This window comes from Crinia signifera, chromosome 6, assembly GCF_055691185.1.
Source record: "Crinia signifera chromosome 6, ASM5569118v1, whole genome shotgun sequence".
NCBI classification, from domain to species: domain Eukaryota; kingdom Metazoa; phylum Chordata; class Amphibia; order Anura; family Myobatrachidae; genus Crinia; species Crinia signifera.
This window is the reverse complement of record NC_139222.1, coordinates 71,478,039-71,495,270: the sequence shown is the minus strand read 5'-3', so window position 1 is coordinate 71,495,270 and position 17,232 is coordinate 71,478,039. Positions and strand designations below refer to the sequence as shown.

Sequence of the window (17,232 nt, the reverse complement as noted above, 5' to 3'; positions counted from 1 at the left end):
GCCTCATGCCGCAGGGGTCGCCCAGAGTCCACCTCTGGATCTGGAAAGAGCTTGGCGGCGGGGGCTCCTGCTCCTGTTTTTGACCCTTCCCTGGTGTCAGCTGCTCTCTCCTCGGTAACTGGAGCTCTGGCACCACTGGCTGACAGTTTGTCCCTGGGAGATGGGGGGGGTCTCGGCCTAGATGTCGTGGGTCCTCAGGTACCCCGGTGGAGCCCATGCCAGGTTGCTTGCAATTCCTGAGAGCATTCAGGGACATGGGCTCATGGTTCCCATCATGGAAGGCATGTCCACACCAGGTCAGGGATCTGCTGACGTGGCTCGAGGGTGTAAGATGTCTCGGGGCCCCCATTACCTGTCTCCACAGAGGACAAGATAGAGAAAGGGGACTACGTTGATGTGTTCAGTCTGACCGACAAATCCAAGAAGGCCTTTAAGGCCGCCAAGGAGAAAGGTGGCATCAGGTCCGATGCGTACCGGTCGTATGATAATTGGCTGGCAGGTTTCTGTGTGTTCGCGGCCTGTTATTTGGAAGACCAGCCCGACGAACACATGAACGTGATCAGGTACATACACATGGTGCATGAGATGCAGCGTAAATACGGCGGCATGGCGTGGCGCACGTATGACAAACAGTTCAGGCACAAGCAGGACTGCTTGCACATCTTGGACCTCGGGTGTAAAGATGTCGAGGTGTGGATGGAGGTAGCCAGGGTGCACTTAGACACGGCCGAGGCTTCAATTGCTGCTACCGCACCGGCCGCCTCACTGCACCCCCCCACAGCGCTGTCCTGGACACACCTCCGGTGCGGTGCTTTACAGCTGGGTGCAGCCCAGAAACCAGCTGGGAACGGAGTAGCTCGCTAGGGCGCACACTCTGGTGTGCATGGAAGCCATGACTAGGTTGCTTCGCTGGTACCCGGATAGGGAGGCGGCTGCTTGAAGGTTTCAGTGTGGGTTTTCACTTACTGGTCCAAGGGGAGGTGCGGGGGGGGGGGGGGCACCTTTCGGAACATGTAGTCCGCACACACTCTCCCCACAGTTTTGCGAGAGAAAGTGGACAAGGAGGTGCAGTTAGAGTGCATGGCTGGTCCCTTCAAGTATCCCCCATTGGCGGAACTAGTCATTTTACCGATGAGAGTTGTCCCAAAGAAGGCCCTGGGGAAGTTCCGCCTCATTCAGCATTTACCCGGCGGGGTTCTCCATCAATGACGCCATTCCCGCAGAGTGTTATTCGGTGACTTATCAGTCGTTCGACGACGCCCTCGCCATGGTACGATCATTTGGACGAGGGGCACTCATGGCTAAGATAGATGTTGAGTCGGCTTTCCGGTTACTTCTACTGCACCCCAATGCTTTCAGGTTCATTGGCTTCCGCATAGGTGATGAATATTTCATTGACAAATGCCTGCCGATGGGGTGTTCGGTATCCTGTGCATTTTTTGAGAAGTTCAGTACCTCTTTGCATTGGTGTGTAGAGTATTCATCGGGTGGGAGCGGGCTCACTCACTACCTCAATGATTTCCTGTGCGTCGGGAAGGCTGGTTCCGAGTGCTGTGCCGACCTCCTATTTAGTGTTCGGTCTCTTTTTCAGCATTTCAGGGTCCCGATTGCCGAGGCCAAGACAGAGGGCCCAGTCACTTGTCTTTCATTCCTGGGAATATAAATCAACATGGCGTGGGGATGCTGCAGCCTGCCGCGCTATAAAGTGCTTAAACTCAGCGATGCTATTCAGTTATGCAGGGACGCGCGCAAGATCACGCTGCAACAGGCCCAATCTGTGTTAGGCCATCTTAACTTTGCATGCAGGGTGATCCCCATGGGTAGACTGTTTTGTAGGAAACTGGAGCGTGCCACTGCGGGTGTGGCCAGATCGCACCACCTGGTCCGCTTGTCCGCTGAAATTTGACGCGACTTGGCAGTGTGATCCTCCTTCTTGGAGGATTTCAATGGGGTGCGGAACTGGCTGGCTCCCGTAGTCGATAACTCTGAACTGCAGCTTTACACTGATGCAGCAGGAGTGGCTGGTTTGGGGTGTTTCCTAAGGGGTGCCTGGTGCACGGAAGCGTGGCCAAGCGATTGGGTTTCGGCTGGGCTCACTAGGGACTTGCTACTGCTAGAGCTGTTTCCCATAATGGTTTCCATGGAAATCTGGGGTTCGCGCTTGGCGGACAAGAGCTTGCTCTTCTGGTGTGACAACTTTAGCGCTGTACATGCCATCAATAACCAGAAGGCTAAGTCACTCTTGGTGTTAAGGGTTCTCTTCAGTGTTTGCATCATAACATCTTGTTTAGAGCCCAGCACTTTCTGGGTGTTGAGAATGAGGTAGCTGATGCGCTTTCCTGTTTCCAGTGGCAGCGTTTTGGGGAGCTAGCCCCGGAAGCTGATGTTGTAGGTGTACCCTGCCCCCTCTTATGTTTGGCAGGTGATCGGGCCGGACTGGAGGGGCTAGCTGAGTTTTTTCTATAGCTCCTGCTACCCTTAGGAACTATCGGCAGGCATGGAAGGAATGGAGTCTTTCTCTAGAGGGTCGGCGCAGTCGACCCGCAGGTAGGCGGGGGCAGAGACTTATTTTGCCTTTTCTTTGGAAACTGTATAGCACAGGCAAATCCAGGGCAGTGGCCGTGCGGTACTTAGCAGGCATATACTTTTTTGCTAGACTTAAGGGCCGTCCTGACTTTACTAAAGGTTTTTTGATAAACAGGGCTATGAAAGGCTGGTCCAGCGCTGTCCCAGCTCCTTCCGATTGCCGGTGCCCCATAAACGCTTCCCTCCTTCCTTTGCTGCTGGAGAGGGTGCAATATTGCGCTGACTCCGCTTATGAGGCAGTTTGGCCATCACCATGGCTTTTCAAAGGGCTTGGTTGCCCCATCGAAAAGTCGCAATGTGGTGCTGCTGGGGTTGGACATTTGCTTGGACAGTAGCGTGCTGTGGTTTAGAATTAGGCGCTCCAAGACCGACCAGTTGGCCAGGGGCAGGTGGGCATCTATGGGCCCGGCTGTTCCTGAGTAGGTGTACCCAGTGTCCTTAGCTACCCGTTATGCACAGGTGAGGCCCCCTTTGGGGGGCTCCTGGCTTCTGCATTATGATGGGTCCCCTTTAACAACATACCAGTTTTGCTGGATGTTGGGCCAATGTCTGTCTGCGCTAGGCCTTTTCCAGCAGGATTTTGGCACCCATTCATTTCACATAGGAGCCGATACTTCAGAGGCAGCAGCTGGCTGGCCAATAGCTGATATCAAGGCTTTAGGGAGGTGGCGCTCAGTGAGCTATAGGAAATTAATTAGGCCTCACCTCCTGCCCTGAAGGTTCCTGTGCTTGTGCGTGCTGTCTGGAATTGATTGATGGTCCTTTGTCGTCGTCGTCCCACCTTTGTCCATCCTACTCGGGGGTTAGCTACACTCTGCTGTTGGGCCAGCATCCGGAGTTTTCTTGCTTTTTGCCTGACCTGACGGACTGAATCTGGCTTTTCAAATTTGGCTCTAGGCTCCAATTAAGAGTCCCTCAGCAGGTCCAGTTGTTTTTTTCTCCGGCCGAGTACATCTTTCATTCCTCATTCCCTTCCACTCCTTTACCCTCCCCTTGTTTGTTGCTTCCCCATTGTGTCCTGGTATGGCTTCAATTGGCATTGAAGCATGCATACATCACCTTATTGTGCTTCAATCAGACCCAAAATTTTCTTTTTCTTTTTGGCAGATCCTCCTAGTAAATATAAACGTGCCTTGCTCTCACAAATTCCATACTAATCGCCTTTTACATTTCTTTCCTTCTAGGTGTGGGGACCGTCTGGGTAGTCAGGCACTCCTTTGTTTATTGGGTGGCTAGACTGGTCACGTCAGGTTAGGGCCCCCCATTCGATTGCTCCCAGGTGACTAGGTGGTTAGGCGTGCGGGATATCATGGCGCAAGCTGCGGGCATTCCTTATGGTGAATGTCCGCAGGTATGGGTTGCCCGAAGTCTTGCTACTTCATATTTGGGAGGCAACGATCTCGTGAAGATGTTGCAGGTGCAGCTGCGGGCCCTGATCTTGAGTGTTCTTGCTGCCATAAAAGCAGCCTGGCCTTCCTGCACTCTGGTTTGGTCCTTTGTGGTTCTCCGGCTTTGTTGGAGAGGAGCTAGAGATCCTAGGGCGTTTGACGAGGCCAGGAAGAAGCTTAATTCAGCTGTGGCACGGTGGGTTCTGGCTGCCGGCGGTGCAGTAGTTCCACATGAGTGGATTAGGTTTAGGTGCCATCATCTCTTCCGGCCTGATGGGGTTCATCTAGTTAGAGAGGGTTTGTTTATGTTCCTGGAGGATCTGTTTTTGGTTATAACAGCAGTGGTTTAGGTGGTGGCGTGGCGGGGAGTCTGAGCTCAGAATCCCCACTTTGGCGGGAAAGAACGGCAGGTTTCAATTTAGTTTTCATTATGTATTTTTTGTAACTTAGATGGCTTGTTTTCGGTGCGCTCGCCACTCAATGACTTAGGCCTTTGCTGGATCACCCATTCGGGGACAGTGACCCCACCCAGCCGGGTGGGTAGTCGATGCAGTAGGGCGAGTGGATACCGCTTGACAGGTTAGGCCAGTTATGTTTGTAGGTATTAGGGTGGAGTTAAGTTAATTAGCCGTTCTTTCTTGGCCACCATTATTTAATTAATTAGTATTCAGAAATGTATTTAGCTTAAAAGTTCGATAAATAAATCGGCTAACAATTTCTGCCAAACCTATGTTTTCGAGTCGTTATTTCAGGTTTAGTTATTTAAGTTAAGTAATGTGTTAATGTTATTCATGCTAGAGGAACACATATGATGCTGAGATGTTTAAGAAATATTATATTTCTTATAACAGGTAAACATTACAGGTCATTATGATGAATGAAAAAATTTGCTTGCCAACAAATTGCATTTCTATTTTACACATTTATGTAATTTGCATACTTTTATATATTTAGCAAGACACTCAGGGGTTGTAGTGTATGGTTTCTACATGCCTACATGTCATTGGCCCCAACTCCTCCTCTTCTTGTAACTGGCCCATAAAAATGTCCAGCTCCAGGCCCATTAGGCCCCTAATCCAGTCCTGATTGTGCCTATTTATTGCACCTCCCTGTCGGTTCGGCATGACTGGTAGATGGTCGGGATCCCGACAGTTGGTATACCGACATTGTAATCCCAACAGCTGGTATGCCGACAGGGAGGAGAGGGAAAAAAAGCCTCTTTTGGGCTCGCTTCACTCGCCACAGGTTCTATTCTCCCACTATGGGCATTGCGGACCCCCATGAGGGAGAATAGTCCCTGATGTTGAGATCCCGACTGTTGGGTAGTTGAACAGTCAAGATTTCTGCGTCGGTATACTGACTGTTGATGAGTCATTCAGCACCCTCCGTGTCACTATCTAGTAAGATGCCACTGAGCTCAGCATCGATACTGCAACCGACTTACTGTAGACTTCAATTAGTTGATCAATCAGTGATTGTCCTCAAACCAAAATGTTAAACAGTAGGACAGTTTGCAAAGACTTCCACTTTGAATGTATAAATGATGGCACCATGCAGTAGGGATCACTTGAGGCAAGGTCTGACCAGCCAGCCACAAGAAGGCTACTGCAGTCACTAGGCCTGAATGTTCTTTCTATTTAAAAAAAAAAAAAACTTAATGACCATTCCGCACTAGTGACATATTCCAGGTACCCTAAGACAGTCATGAGTCAGACCAGTTAATGGAACAGATTAATCTAAATTCCCTGCCCCTTTATATAATATAAGACAGCGCCATGTAAAGATAATGTGGTCCACTGCATCCAAGTCCTGGAATTCATTGCAATCAATATGCTTGGAGCATATGAGGTAAGCGGCCAAACCTTTCGGCATTTTTTAAATTTTGGTTGTATTTTCAATATGATGCATTGTCCAAGAATGGAGCAAAGACAGGTGAGATTGAGCCTGGGACATGTCTCATAAGGTTCTTTTGGATGTTGAGCGGTGAGAGATGTCAAGTGATTATTGAAGGGGGGGGGGAATGCTATGAGGTGATAAAGTTCTGTAAAGAGATTATTGAAAGTGGGTGTCTCATAGGTGATTGCTAAAGGAAGTGCTGTTAGGTGATTATTTAAGGCAAGAGTGCTTTGAGAAGTAGACAAACTCTCTCATCCAGTCACCTAGCACATCTAACCCCACAGACTCTCTCACCATACCAAATGCCTGACCTATACCCGCAGACTAGTTGAAAGCAGGAAGAGGCTCACTGTATGGCTCCTTTTCTAGGACATCACCCCATCACCTTGTTCTTCACCATTTAGTCTTCTTGCAAGGGCAGAAAGGCCCTTTGGACCTTGTTGTATATCCCAGAATATGCAAATTAGGGGCCCATAGTATAACGGGGTATGGAAAATTGTGCATCTGGTAGCTCTCTCAATTCATTTTCTAGAAAAATGTTGAGCATTTGTTCTTCCAAATGCCCCAACCCATGAGAAGTTGTATTATTATTATTATTATTATTATTATTATTATTATTATTATTATTATTATTATTATTATAAGGGACATCTGAGATTTTAAGGGTGAACAAGGAAGCATGGTCTAGGTCAGTGGTATTCAAACTGTGGGTCCTGACCCCAAAGTGGGTCCCGAATGGAAAGGGGTTAAACTCATTAAGTAACCACCCACTGCCTTCCTCTTTCATCCCCTTCACCCTTTTCCATCCCTCCTCTACTTACGGCCTCCCTGTCACAATAGCTGACATTTCACTTCACGGTCGACACATTCTGCAGTAACTTGCTGGGGTCCTGTATTCATTTTTAATTGACCAACTGTCCTAAAGCAAATAGTTGACAACCCTTGGTCTAGGTCATAACAGGTATTTCATCTGTGTGTTCTTTATTAGACCTTGAGAGACCTGGGCGTTGTAGTGTAATGTAATAGGGTGTGAGAATCGGAAAGTGAGAGATTTGGGGTGAGTTTTCCCGTTATTTTAAAAGCGCCAATGAATTACATGGAAAATCAACCTGGTTTTGCAGTGTAAGTGATTGCCGTTTGGGAAAACTCTTCCAAAATCTCTCACTTTCTGATTCTCACACTCTATGACATTTGGCCCCCGATTTTGGATAAGACTGCACCTCTCTTTCGTGCCAGTTCTAGCAGCAGGAATATAATCATCTGTAACTGTAAATTATACATACAGTATATATACATGCATGTATGTATTGTCTATTTTTATTGTAACCTCTTTCTATTTAGAATTTGTGTAAAGATGCATCGCAGCCTTTATCTTCTAAATAATATGCTCCTTGATTACCCTGTTGATATGCTTTAAAAATAAAGAAATTGAAGCTCCTTTCGATTGCTATGGCTTTCTTAAAACTTTTATTTTATAGTCCTCTCTTTCCACCACATAATTATCGCTAAAGCCCCCCCCCCCCCCCCCCCCCCCCCCACTGCCAAATTCATATTTTCTGCAGTTTGCTTCAGCATGTGGGAAGCCTGCTGACAAATTGGACAAGTGTGTACACATGGTATTGGATGTATAATCGGCAAGTAGGTCTGCATGAGGATTGTATTGGATCTGGAGTCTGAACTCCTGGGAATTGGACAAGTGTATAAAAGTTTAGGTTTAATAAGCATTACTCTTTCATTGGATGTTTACCTGGTCCTGTGAGCCCTTCCCCTGGTATATAAGGGTGACTGGAGCTAATATCACTTGTAGACATGTAGATTGGTACTGCCATAACAGGTTACTTGGAAGTTGTACTATGTAATGATATTTTTTTTTACTCCTGAAAACACTTGAAATACAAAAATAAAAAAAATGCTTTTAAATGCAGATATACTACTAACATTTAGGAGATGCAAAAATAAAAATCTATGGGAGCAAGTAGGAGATGACTGATGTGAAGTTAATGGTACTAACGTTTCTCAGTCCTCCTTATCAACATACTGTAGTATCTGTAACCAAATCAGGTGGTGGGGGGCTGCCTGTGACAGCTGTCACCAGGGAGAGGAGGAGGGAGAGAATAAAGCCTCCCTGTATGGGCATGTAGCAAAATCCGGAACAGTCCGCACCACTTCCCCATGCCCCTAGTGAAAGCTATCACAGGCATCCCCCAGGGCAAGACACCACCCGGACTGGGCCCTACAAGCTCCGGAGTTTGATGTCCAGTCCGTCTTTCCTGGGTCCCGTTTTTACTTAGTCCCCATAACTTTAGTACTAATTGCTACTTGGAAGAAGTGCAGGCAACAGTGAGGAAATCATTCTGGTTCCCAAAAAGTGAGATAGCAAGGTCATATAGAAGGCTGTAAGTGGCCATAAATAATACACTGGAGAATATTAAATGGGGTCGAATAGATGTATTTTGCACTTTTTATTAATGTTTGAACAATTATAGCCAGTAAGGCAGGGGTTCCCAATCTTTTTCGAATCACGGCACCCTAGAGCGTGGGTCTTCAAACTGTGGCCCTCCAGATGTTGTGAAACTACAAATCCCAGCATGCCTTGCCACATTTTTGCTATAAGGGAGTGTTAAAACTGTGGCAAGGCATGCTGGGATTTGTAGTTTCACAACATCTGGAGGGCCACAGTTTGATGACCCATGCCCTAGAGTATCAGAATTTGTCCACGGCACCCCTAGGCCCCCAAAAATATATATAAAATTAACTAGATTGTGTTTGTATGTGCTTCTTAGGTTCAGTTATGTGCTAAAAGGCATGATTTGCTTCTGATTGTACACATTTTATGATTGGCAGCCACCAGCACTGGTTTTATCCATAAATAATTGATCATAAATAATTTGAATTGGTCCTGGACCACCAACCCGTGGCACCCCTGCAAGTGTCTCGAGGCACCCCAGGGAGCCATGGCACACAGTTTGGGAACCACTGCAGTAAGGTTTTCCAGCATTTGGGGTTACAGAAATATGTATGTAAAGATGTGTGCTAGAGGTTATTAACTTTTAGAATAAGCATTTTTCCTACCTTTTCCCTGGTTCGGGTGTGTGTACACAAAGAAAATGTGCATTTCCTCTGGGAAATGTATGCAAGTTTGGTTGTAACTGTAATTGAAAGTGCAAGATCACAGGGAGACCAGCTTACAGGACCCATCTCACACCTAAATTGGATTGATCCATTTGTGTGATTAAAACAATCTGAGTTGCTATTTCAGATGAAGGAATGGAAGCAATGTAACAAAGCAACGAATAAGGCAAGTCAGATGCTTGGTTGCATAGGGAGAGGAATCAGCAGCAGAAAGAAAGAAGTAATAATGCCACTGTATAGGTCATTGGTACGACCTCATCTAGAACACTTAGTTCAGTTCAGGAGGCCATATCTCCAAAAGGATTTAACCCTTTGAATGCCAACATCCCTGTGAGAGAGACGTGCAAAATATCTGCTAAAAAGGCCAGAGTCGCTCACATTTGTTATATAAATTAAAAAAAATAATAATGTTGTGTAAAAAATGACTATTTCCTATTATGATGGCACTCAAAGGGTTAAACACATTAGAGATTATACATAGAAGGCAAAGTAAAGTGGTGCATGGCCTACATTGCATTAATTTTTTTGAGTAAATTTCATTTAACTACAATGTCCCACACCACATGCAGGATATGATGGTGACAGTGGGAACATTGATGGCCTCTTTCCATATGGAAGGCATATCACTCATAAGAATGAGCCCTAATAGATCACCATAATAGGATGCCCCACCAGTACAAATAGACAGAAACTGTAGCACTGAGCAGAGATGCATAGCAAAATTATTATACGCATTCCAATCTAGAAATACACTAATTATACACAATAAACAAAATATATGGTACCTTAAACAGGGGAAAAGCATATTAGTAGTTTATGGTTCATAATCTAAATCATAAAGCTCCAGCATTATTTAATTGGATTTCAATGGACTGGGCTTTCAAAGTTTACTTACATACTGTAGGCTGGATAAGAACATGGATCCTGTTCAATGGCAGACATTACCTATGGTAATATCCGCCACCCCGCTCAGTGTCAGTGAGCCAGATGTCGTGACTGCACTGGCTTCACTGTGACTGGTCCTATTGGAAGTCCTACCTGTCCATCACATACACTACAGGCAGTCCCATAGGGACTGTTTGACAATTTTATGATCACACAGTAAAGTTAGCCTGGGGTCAGGAGGATGTGAAATTGAAGAAAGAAAAAATACATGAAGTTACATGTCGATTGTTCAGTGAGGATATAATTGGGTAGGATAGTTTATGAAGGTTATATGAAGGCTCATTGACTGTGGACTTGTGGATGAAACAAAGAGAATGTGGATGATACAGAGAGTCTCTTCTCACTTTGGCCCATGTATAATTGAATATTTGTGACTAATTCCCTGAAAAAGGGGGTTACCTGCAAATATAATGTACTGCTTGCATGTATGTAGGAGGGACCGCAGCAAGAATCTCAGTTACTTGCTGCGATCCCTCCATTGCCGTCTGCAGCCGCATCCCCCATAGGTTTCTATGGGGGATGCATGCTGCCCGATGTACCAATATCCGGAATGCGGGTCATGCAGCAACTGCCATTTTGAGATGGTGGTAGCCCACTGTAGCCTAAGGGCTATACACCGCACTGCCAGCTGGGCAGTGCATTCAGCACAGTCAGCACTGATCGCACATGTGCAGACCCCTCGGCACCCAGCAGAGTGCACCGCACTGCACTGCACTGCCCCTGCATGTGCAGGAAGATACATCTGGATGTTAGGATGGCACACTGCAATGCAATCCTCGGTAGTAAGATCCCGCCCAGATCGCATTGTATATGTGATACTTAGTAAATGGGCCACTCAATCATTTGGGAAATGCTATCTTTATAAAACCAAAAGCAGTCTGAGGCCAACTGGCCTTTTGCCCCATGCCATGGGTTATAGTGGGGCGAGAAAGGAGTGGAACAGAGTTCAACCATCTATAATGCTAGGGGGAACTCAGTTCCACCTCCAACACAGCACTGCACAATAATTCCCAGCAGCTTCCTTTTCTAGCACGGCGTATGTGATGTCATGCCATCACCACGGCCAAAGTCAAGAGCCACTAATGCCCCTTTCCCACTGCAGGCTTTACACGGTAAAATGCCGTTTTTTTAGCATTTTTAAACGGCTAGAGCTGCAGTGGGAAAGCTCCAGGTTGCTTTACCCTGGTAACAAATACAGGTATTTGTTAACCGGGTAAAAAGCAGTGTTTTACCCGTGTAAGAGACGGTTTTTTTGGCAATGGGAAAGGGTTTTAAACGGTATTTAGAAATAATAATAAAGGTTAAGAACATGATTGGTGCATGTGATGTTTTTAATGACAGGCAAAAAACGGGTCTTTACCCGGGTAGGCAGTGGGAAAGCAGCATAAGAGGAGCAGGCTCTGTGCATACTGTAGGCAAGGTGTGAGAGGGCTAGAGATACACAGAGAGGAGGGAAGCTGCTGGAGGTACACTGGAGGTGAGCTACTTGAGGACCAGAGAGACAGGTATATGCATAAAGGGTAACAGAAAACAAATTTCAGGTGCTAGTAGTATGTATACTGTCAAATTGTATTATATTAATTTAATTCAGCTGCAAAGTCCTAACACAATGGTATTAGCATAGTTCGATAACTTGGTTACAAAGTGCCGGTGTGAGACTTACCTATAATTTAAACCAGGGGTGTCCAAACTTTTTGCGACGAGGGCCAGATTTGGTGAAGTGTAAATGTGTGAGGGCCGGCCATTCAGCCTGACATTCTTTGAATCATTAATCACATCAGAATGGTCCCCCACTCTGCCGCCATTCACTCTATGTCCCCCAGCCTGCCTCTTCACTGTATTTCCCCCAGCCTGCCGCCATTCACTGTATGTCCCCCAGCCTGCCCCTCCTTCACTGTATGTCCCCTATTCACTGTATGTTCCCCACTCTGCACCCATTCACTGTGTCTCCCAGCCTACCCCCCTTCTATTAATGTCCATCAGTGCCTCCATTCCTTGTATGTCCCCAAGCCTGACCCTCCTTCACTGTATGACTCCCATTCACTGTATGACCCCCATTCACTATGTACCCCACTCTGCCACCATTCACTGTATGTTTCACAGCCCCTTGTGTGAGCCAGAGGAAGGAGAGGCAAAGCAGGCACTGCAAGGACAGGAGATGCTTGGGCATGTTACGGGAGCAAGCTTCCCCCTTGCTGCCCCCCTCCCCAAACACTGCTGTCACTGTGATTGTGGAGTAGGGTGATATACGATTGCAGCAGCAGGGGTAGGATGCCAAACACATCTGACTGTGGCGGCCGGCACCTCCTCACTGCAGCAGACAGCAAGGTAAAGGCGCGCTCGCTGGGTCCCCACCTTTAGTGTCCTGTGCTGTGTTTCCCACATCTGATGTTCTGCCCACTTCCAGCTGGAGGCTGTGGGCCACTTGAAATGACAGCCCGGGCCGCAATTGGCCCCCGGGCCTGACTTTGGGCATGCCTGATTTAAACTCATGTGCTCATTTATATCAAGTACCAAAGGGCTGATATGAAATGATAGACACATGATCAACGGAATATAAATTAATTACGAATAAATATACACAATTTAATATAAAACATTGATAAGAGCTCTTAAAAAAAGCTATATATAATAATACATTGTTAATATATACAGTATGTAAATTGTTTGAGAGGTGGATCATTATAGTTGCCCTCATTTACTGTTTGCAGACAGGTATCACCATAAACAGGTACTGCATACTGTAAGTAAAAGTCCCACAATAGAAATATACAAGTTCAGACAAGAAGCATAATCCACAGTGGTGGTATAACGCCATGATTACTAGCTTGGTTCTCTACTCCGGGAGATTGAACTTTATCATAAAATGTGTGCTACACTGTTGCGTAATTTGAATTGGTGGCATTACTGAGTGACCACACCCCTTCCTCGTGAGACCACTGACCCTTTATATAGGATGGGAGATAAGGTACAAATGTTATAATTTGCAGCAGGTGCCAAAAACTCTGGCATTGGCTCTGCCTAATGTGTGTGTGTATGTGTGTGTGTGTGTGTGTGTGTGGGGGGGGGGGGTTAGGGGAAATGAGTGCCACCACCTCTCCAGGACCACTTTAAGCCCTGCCCCTTGCTATTCTAGTAACTTTCTGCCATTTTACCAGAACGGGATCGGCAGGGGCGGATTAGGCCGCCGGGAAACCGGGCCATTTCCTGGTGGGCCGGACCACATTTGGCTGCAATACCCCCCTGGCCGGGCCGCCGCCGCCCCCCCCCCCCCCCCCTCCGGGCCGCCGCCTGGCTGAGCTGCCCACAGAAAATATAGCCACGGCTTTGACCGGTTTGAAGATGGCCTTATGGGTGACGCCATCACGTCACCTGTGACTGCTTCAGGATATGGTGCCGGCGAGCGCGGCACCGAAGCTGGGTAAGCAGCGCCTGCATTTTCATAATTTTATGAAAATGCGGGACAGCAAATGTTTGAATTACAATTAACATCACGTTTAAGACCACATGTGAAATAATTCTGGAAACTAAAGACAGCAAATGTTGAAATGAAAATGATTATTCTGTAAATCATAATATATTAGGGCACAATGAAAATATTAAGTCATAAAGTTGTCTGAAAAAGAATTAAATAAAAAAAAAATCTTTACCTGCAGGCCAAAGAAAGCAGTAACCACAGAGTTAATGGTTCCAAGAATGCCTTCTGGATCAAATGGCTGTGTCGTTTTATACAGCTCCTAAATGAAATGATAATACAAAAAAGTGATATATGACAAATGCCTGCATGATACTCTTCCATAGTCTTCATTTAAAAGTGCTACAATCGGAAATAAAATTCCAATTTAAATACCAACAAACGCCAACAAGCAGAATTTGGGTGGGGCTTGGCACTGCATGAGATCCTGGTGACTGGGAGAATTCTAGATTACCAAACAGGCAGAGCAGGCAGCGGACTATGGGCCTAGGAACCCCGTGACAACGGATCAAAATAATACTGATATGATCATAAAAGAAAATGACATACAAACTTCTTAAATTGTTTCTAAAAGATGGAAAAAAATTATAAACTAAAAAAAAAACAATTTTTTCTATTAAATACTCTATAGAGAAAATACTGTTTTAATGTACTGTACCCTTTAACAACATTAAGTATATAAACCATAGACATGAGATTGCATTGAAACTTCCAGATCATAGACTGTTGGTTGGTAAAAACATATTAGGAGATAACTTGTGAGATGGGCAGGGCCGGCGCCACCACTAGGCAGCTCTAGGCATTTGCCTAGGGCGCCGGCACCTGGAGGGTGGCAGTTCGCCCCTCACCCCTAGCATATAACTGGCGGCTTTGGCGTCCCTGCAGTGCTGGAGCGGGCAGGGGTGTCCGTGCCGCGGGGGTACCTGCGGCGCTGTCACTGTATAAAGCTGCTGGCGGCAGCGGGGTCCCTGCAGTGAATAGAGAATAACTAGCGCTATGCACGCGACGGCGCGGGAAGCGCTTTTGGGTTTGAAAACACTTGCCGCACGCTGATTGGCTGAGACCAGTTATTCTCTATTCACTGCAGGGACCCCGCTGCCGCCAGCAGCTTTATACACAGTGACAGCGCCGCAGGTACCCCCGCGGCACGGACACCCCTGCACGCTCCAGCACTGCAGGGACGCCGACAGCTTAATAATACAGGTACCACCGCCCCCCCCCCCCCCCCGGGCACCGGGGCGCCCCCACCCCGACTCACCTGGGGCGCTCCGGTGCCTTGCACCGGCCCTGGAGATGGGTGTACCTGAGATTTCAACACGTCATAATTGCCTAATTTCAAAGTCTCCTTCCCGGGAGGGGACACAAAATACCGTGTACCTGAGATTTCAACACGTCATAATTGCCTAATTTCAAAGTCTCCTTCCCGCGAGGGGACACAGAATACCGTCCCCTCGCGGGGCTCGCTACGCTCGCCACGCTTCGGGCTCGGTGGCTCGCTACGCTCGCCACAGGTTTATATCCAACTCCATGCCCACTTGGATAGTAGGGGTATGAAAAGGACCCCTTTTTCCCATTGAATTCCATGTTAAAATGGACTCAGTCCATTTTAACATTGATTCCTATGGAAAAATCGGGTCATCGCATCCGATGATCGCATGCGATGCGATGCGATGCGATATCGCATCGCATCGCATCTGATTGTATGCCTTAACTTAAGGCATACAATCAAAAAATCGGCAGCCCGGATAACTCACAAGTACCAAACAACCTAACTGTAATACTCAGCGCCAGTGGCTGTGTGTGCCCGAATGGAGCTTCACATGTATTGCCCTAGGTCACCATCTAATGACTGCCGTTGAACAACATTTAAAGTATCCCATACAGGTGAGAAGCAGCATTAGATAATATATGAGATGCTACCTCATTTTATCGTTTTACATATTTTTAGCCGAGACACTGGATGTAAGGAAACTAATTGAAAGTGATTTGCATATAGAAGATCTGCTGGCAAATCTCGTCCAGAGGTGATAAACATCTCCAAAACATCATCCTGGGAAGTGATACAGCTAATGCTAAGCAGTAATTAATAATTTATAGAGGTAAACAAAGATATTTCTCCTTTTGTTTATAGCCCAGCGATGTACAATGATTAAGACAAGCAATTAGCAAAATCTCTCATCTATTAGAGAGGAAATAACAATGCCGGACAGTCAACGCTGGACAACAGAGCAGAGTAAACCGGATGCTTTAAAGCCATTAATTCAGCTGTCACGGAGATTTAAGTAAGAATGATGTTCAATTGGAAAAGTAAGTAATCTAGCCAGTGCGATCCAGTATAAGTGATTCCTCCACTGCCTCAGTATTACACAGGAAGTAAGATATGTACAGTAGCAGCTTGGATTTACCAACTTTCCCGAAGCGTAATTTCAAGGTCATATACTGTAGTAGATACAACCAAAACCAGATTAACAATAGGGAGGTGGGACCAGACAGACATCGGCTGGTCACAGGGTTGGCCATAAAACCTAAGTATTGCACAATCCTGTTTTACACATTTATGCAATATTTGTACTTTTACATATTTAGGGAGACATTGGGGTGTATAGTGTATTGGCTCTACATGCCATTGACCTCACCTCTTCCAATGTTCATAATAGGCCCTTTAACATTTCAGCTCCAGGCCCATTAGGCCCTTAATGATTCACAGATATACATACTGTACAAATGTTAATATTTAGAAAGAAGCAGCACAATGTGGGGTAGATGTATGAAGCAGTGATAAGGGAGGAGAAGTCAAAGTGCCTGGTACCACCCAATCAGCTCATGACTGTTAAGCTACAGGCTGGGTTTAGAAAGGGACAGGCAGGCGCTGATTGGCCGGTAATAAAGTACCAGGCACTTTATCAGTTCTCCTCCCTTATCACTGCCTCATACATCTACCCCTGAGATGCTAATAGAGTAACTATATATATATATATTTTTTAAATCGAGTAAAACTTTCCATGGGCATGAATACTGTACAGGTGGTCATAATAGGATTCATAGTCTTTACAATCTGTTCCCTTATACCCAGGACCAGCGACAGGTGTGTGTGTGTTGGGTGGTGTAGGTAGCCAACCAAGGGACAGTGCAGCATGTGGATTGGATAGCAGGACAGTGTCCAAATTGGACTGTCCTGCTGTTCTCAGGACAGTTGGAAGGATTTCCCTAGCCAAGTGCCCAAATGAAGGAAACAGCTGCTACTTACAGCAGTGGTTCCCAAACTGTGCGCCTAGGCTCCCTGGGGTACCATGGTGCACTTGTAGAGGTGCCTTAGGTTGGTGGTCCAGAACCAATTTATATTATTTATGGTCAATGAAATCGGCAAACTCAGTGCTTGTGGCTTCCCATTATAAAATATGTTGGTTAACAGAAGTGAATCATGTTCCTCACCACATAACTGGACCTACGGATAAAATTTAATCACAACTTATTTAATTTAATAATTTTTTTTCCCCCTGAAATTCTCAGTAATAAACTTTTGGCCTAGGGGTGCCTTGAAAAATATTCTTATACTGTACGGTGCTGCGATTCAAAAAATTTGGGAACCCCTGACTTAAAGTATAAAGAAGCATAAATGAAAATGTTGTAGCGTGCCTGATTGGAATTTGTGGCCATTTTTATTGGACAAATTCTGCCTGAGTGTAATTATTACTGCAACAATATATCAATCCTCGTGTGGACTAAGTGCAGTGTGCAGTTTGCGCTCAGTCTGCAGGGGCTGACCTGCTAACCTTGCTAAATAGAAAGAAAAAGTTAATGGGAGAAATA

At 46.1% G+C, this 17,232-nt stretch overlaps 1 protein-coding gene across 3 annotated transcripts in view; it reads right to left on the bottom strand.

Annotated features, from left to right (window-relative positions):
- Positions 1-17,232, bottom strand: part of LOC146007712 (heparan-alpha-glucosaminide N-acetyltransferase-like) — a 394,310-nt gene that overhangs the window by 168,261 nt on the left and 208,817 nt on the right. For all 3 annotated transcript variants that reach the window (XR_014444391.1, XM_083146282.1, XM_083146283.1), the window contains exon 14: positions 13,598-13,684. Coding sequence is in view for 2 of the 3 variants with exons in the window: in XM_083146282.1 (XP_083002408.1) it covers positions 13,598-13,684 (87 nt within the window). In the remaining variant the exon portion in view is untranslated. The remainder of the gene's footprint in view (positions 1-13,597; positions 13,685-17,232) is intronic.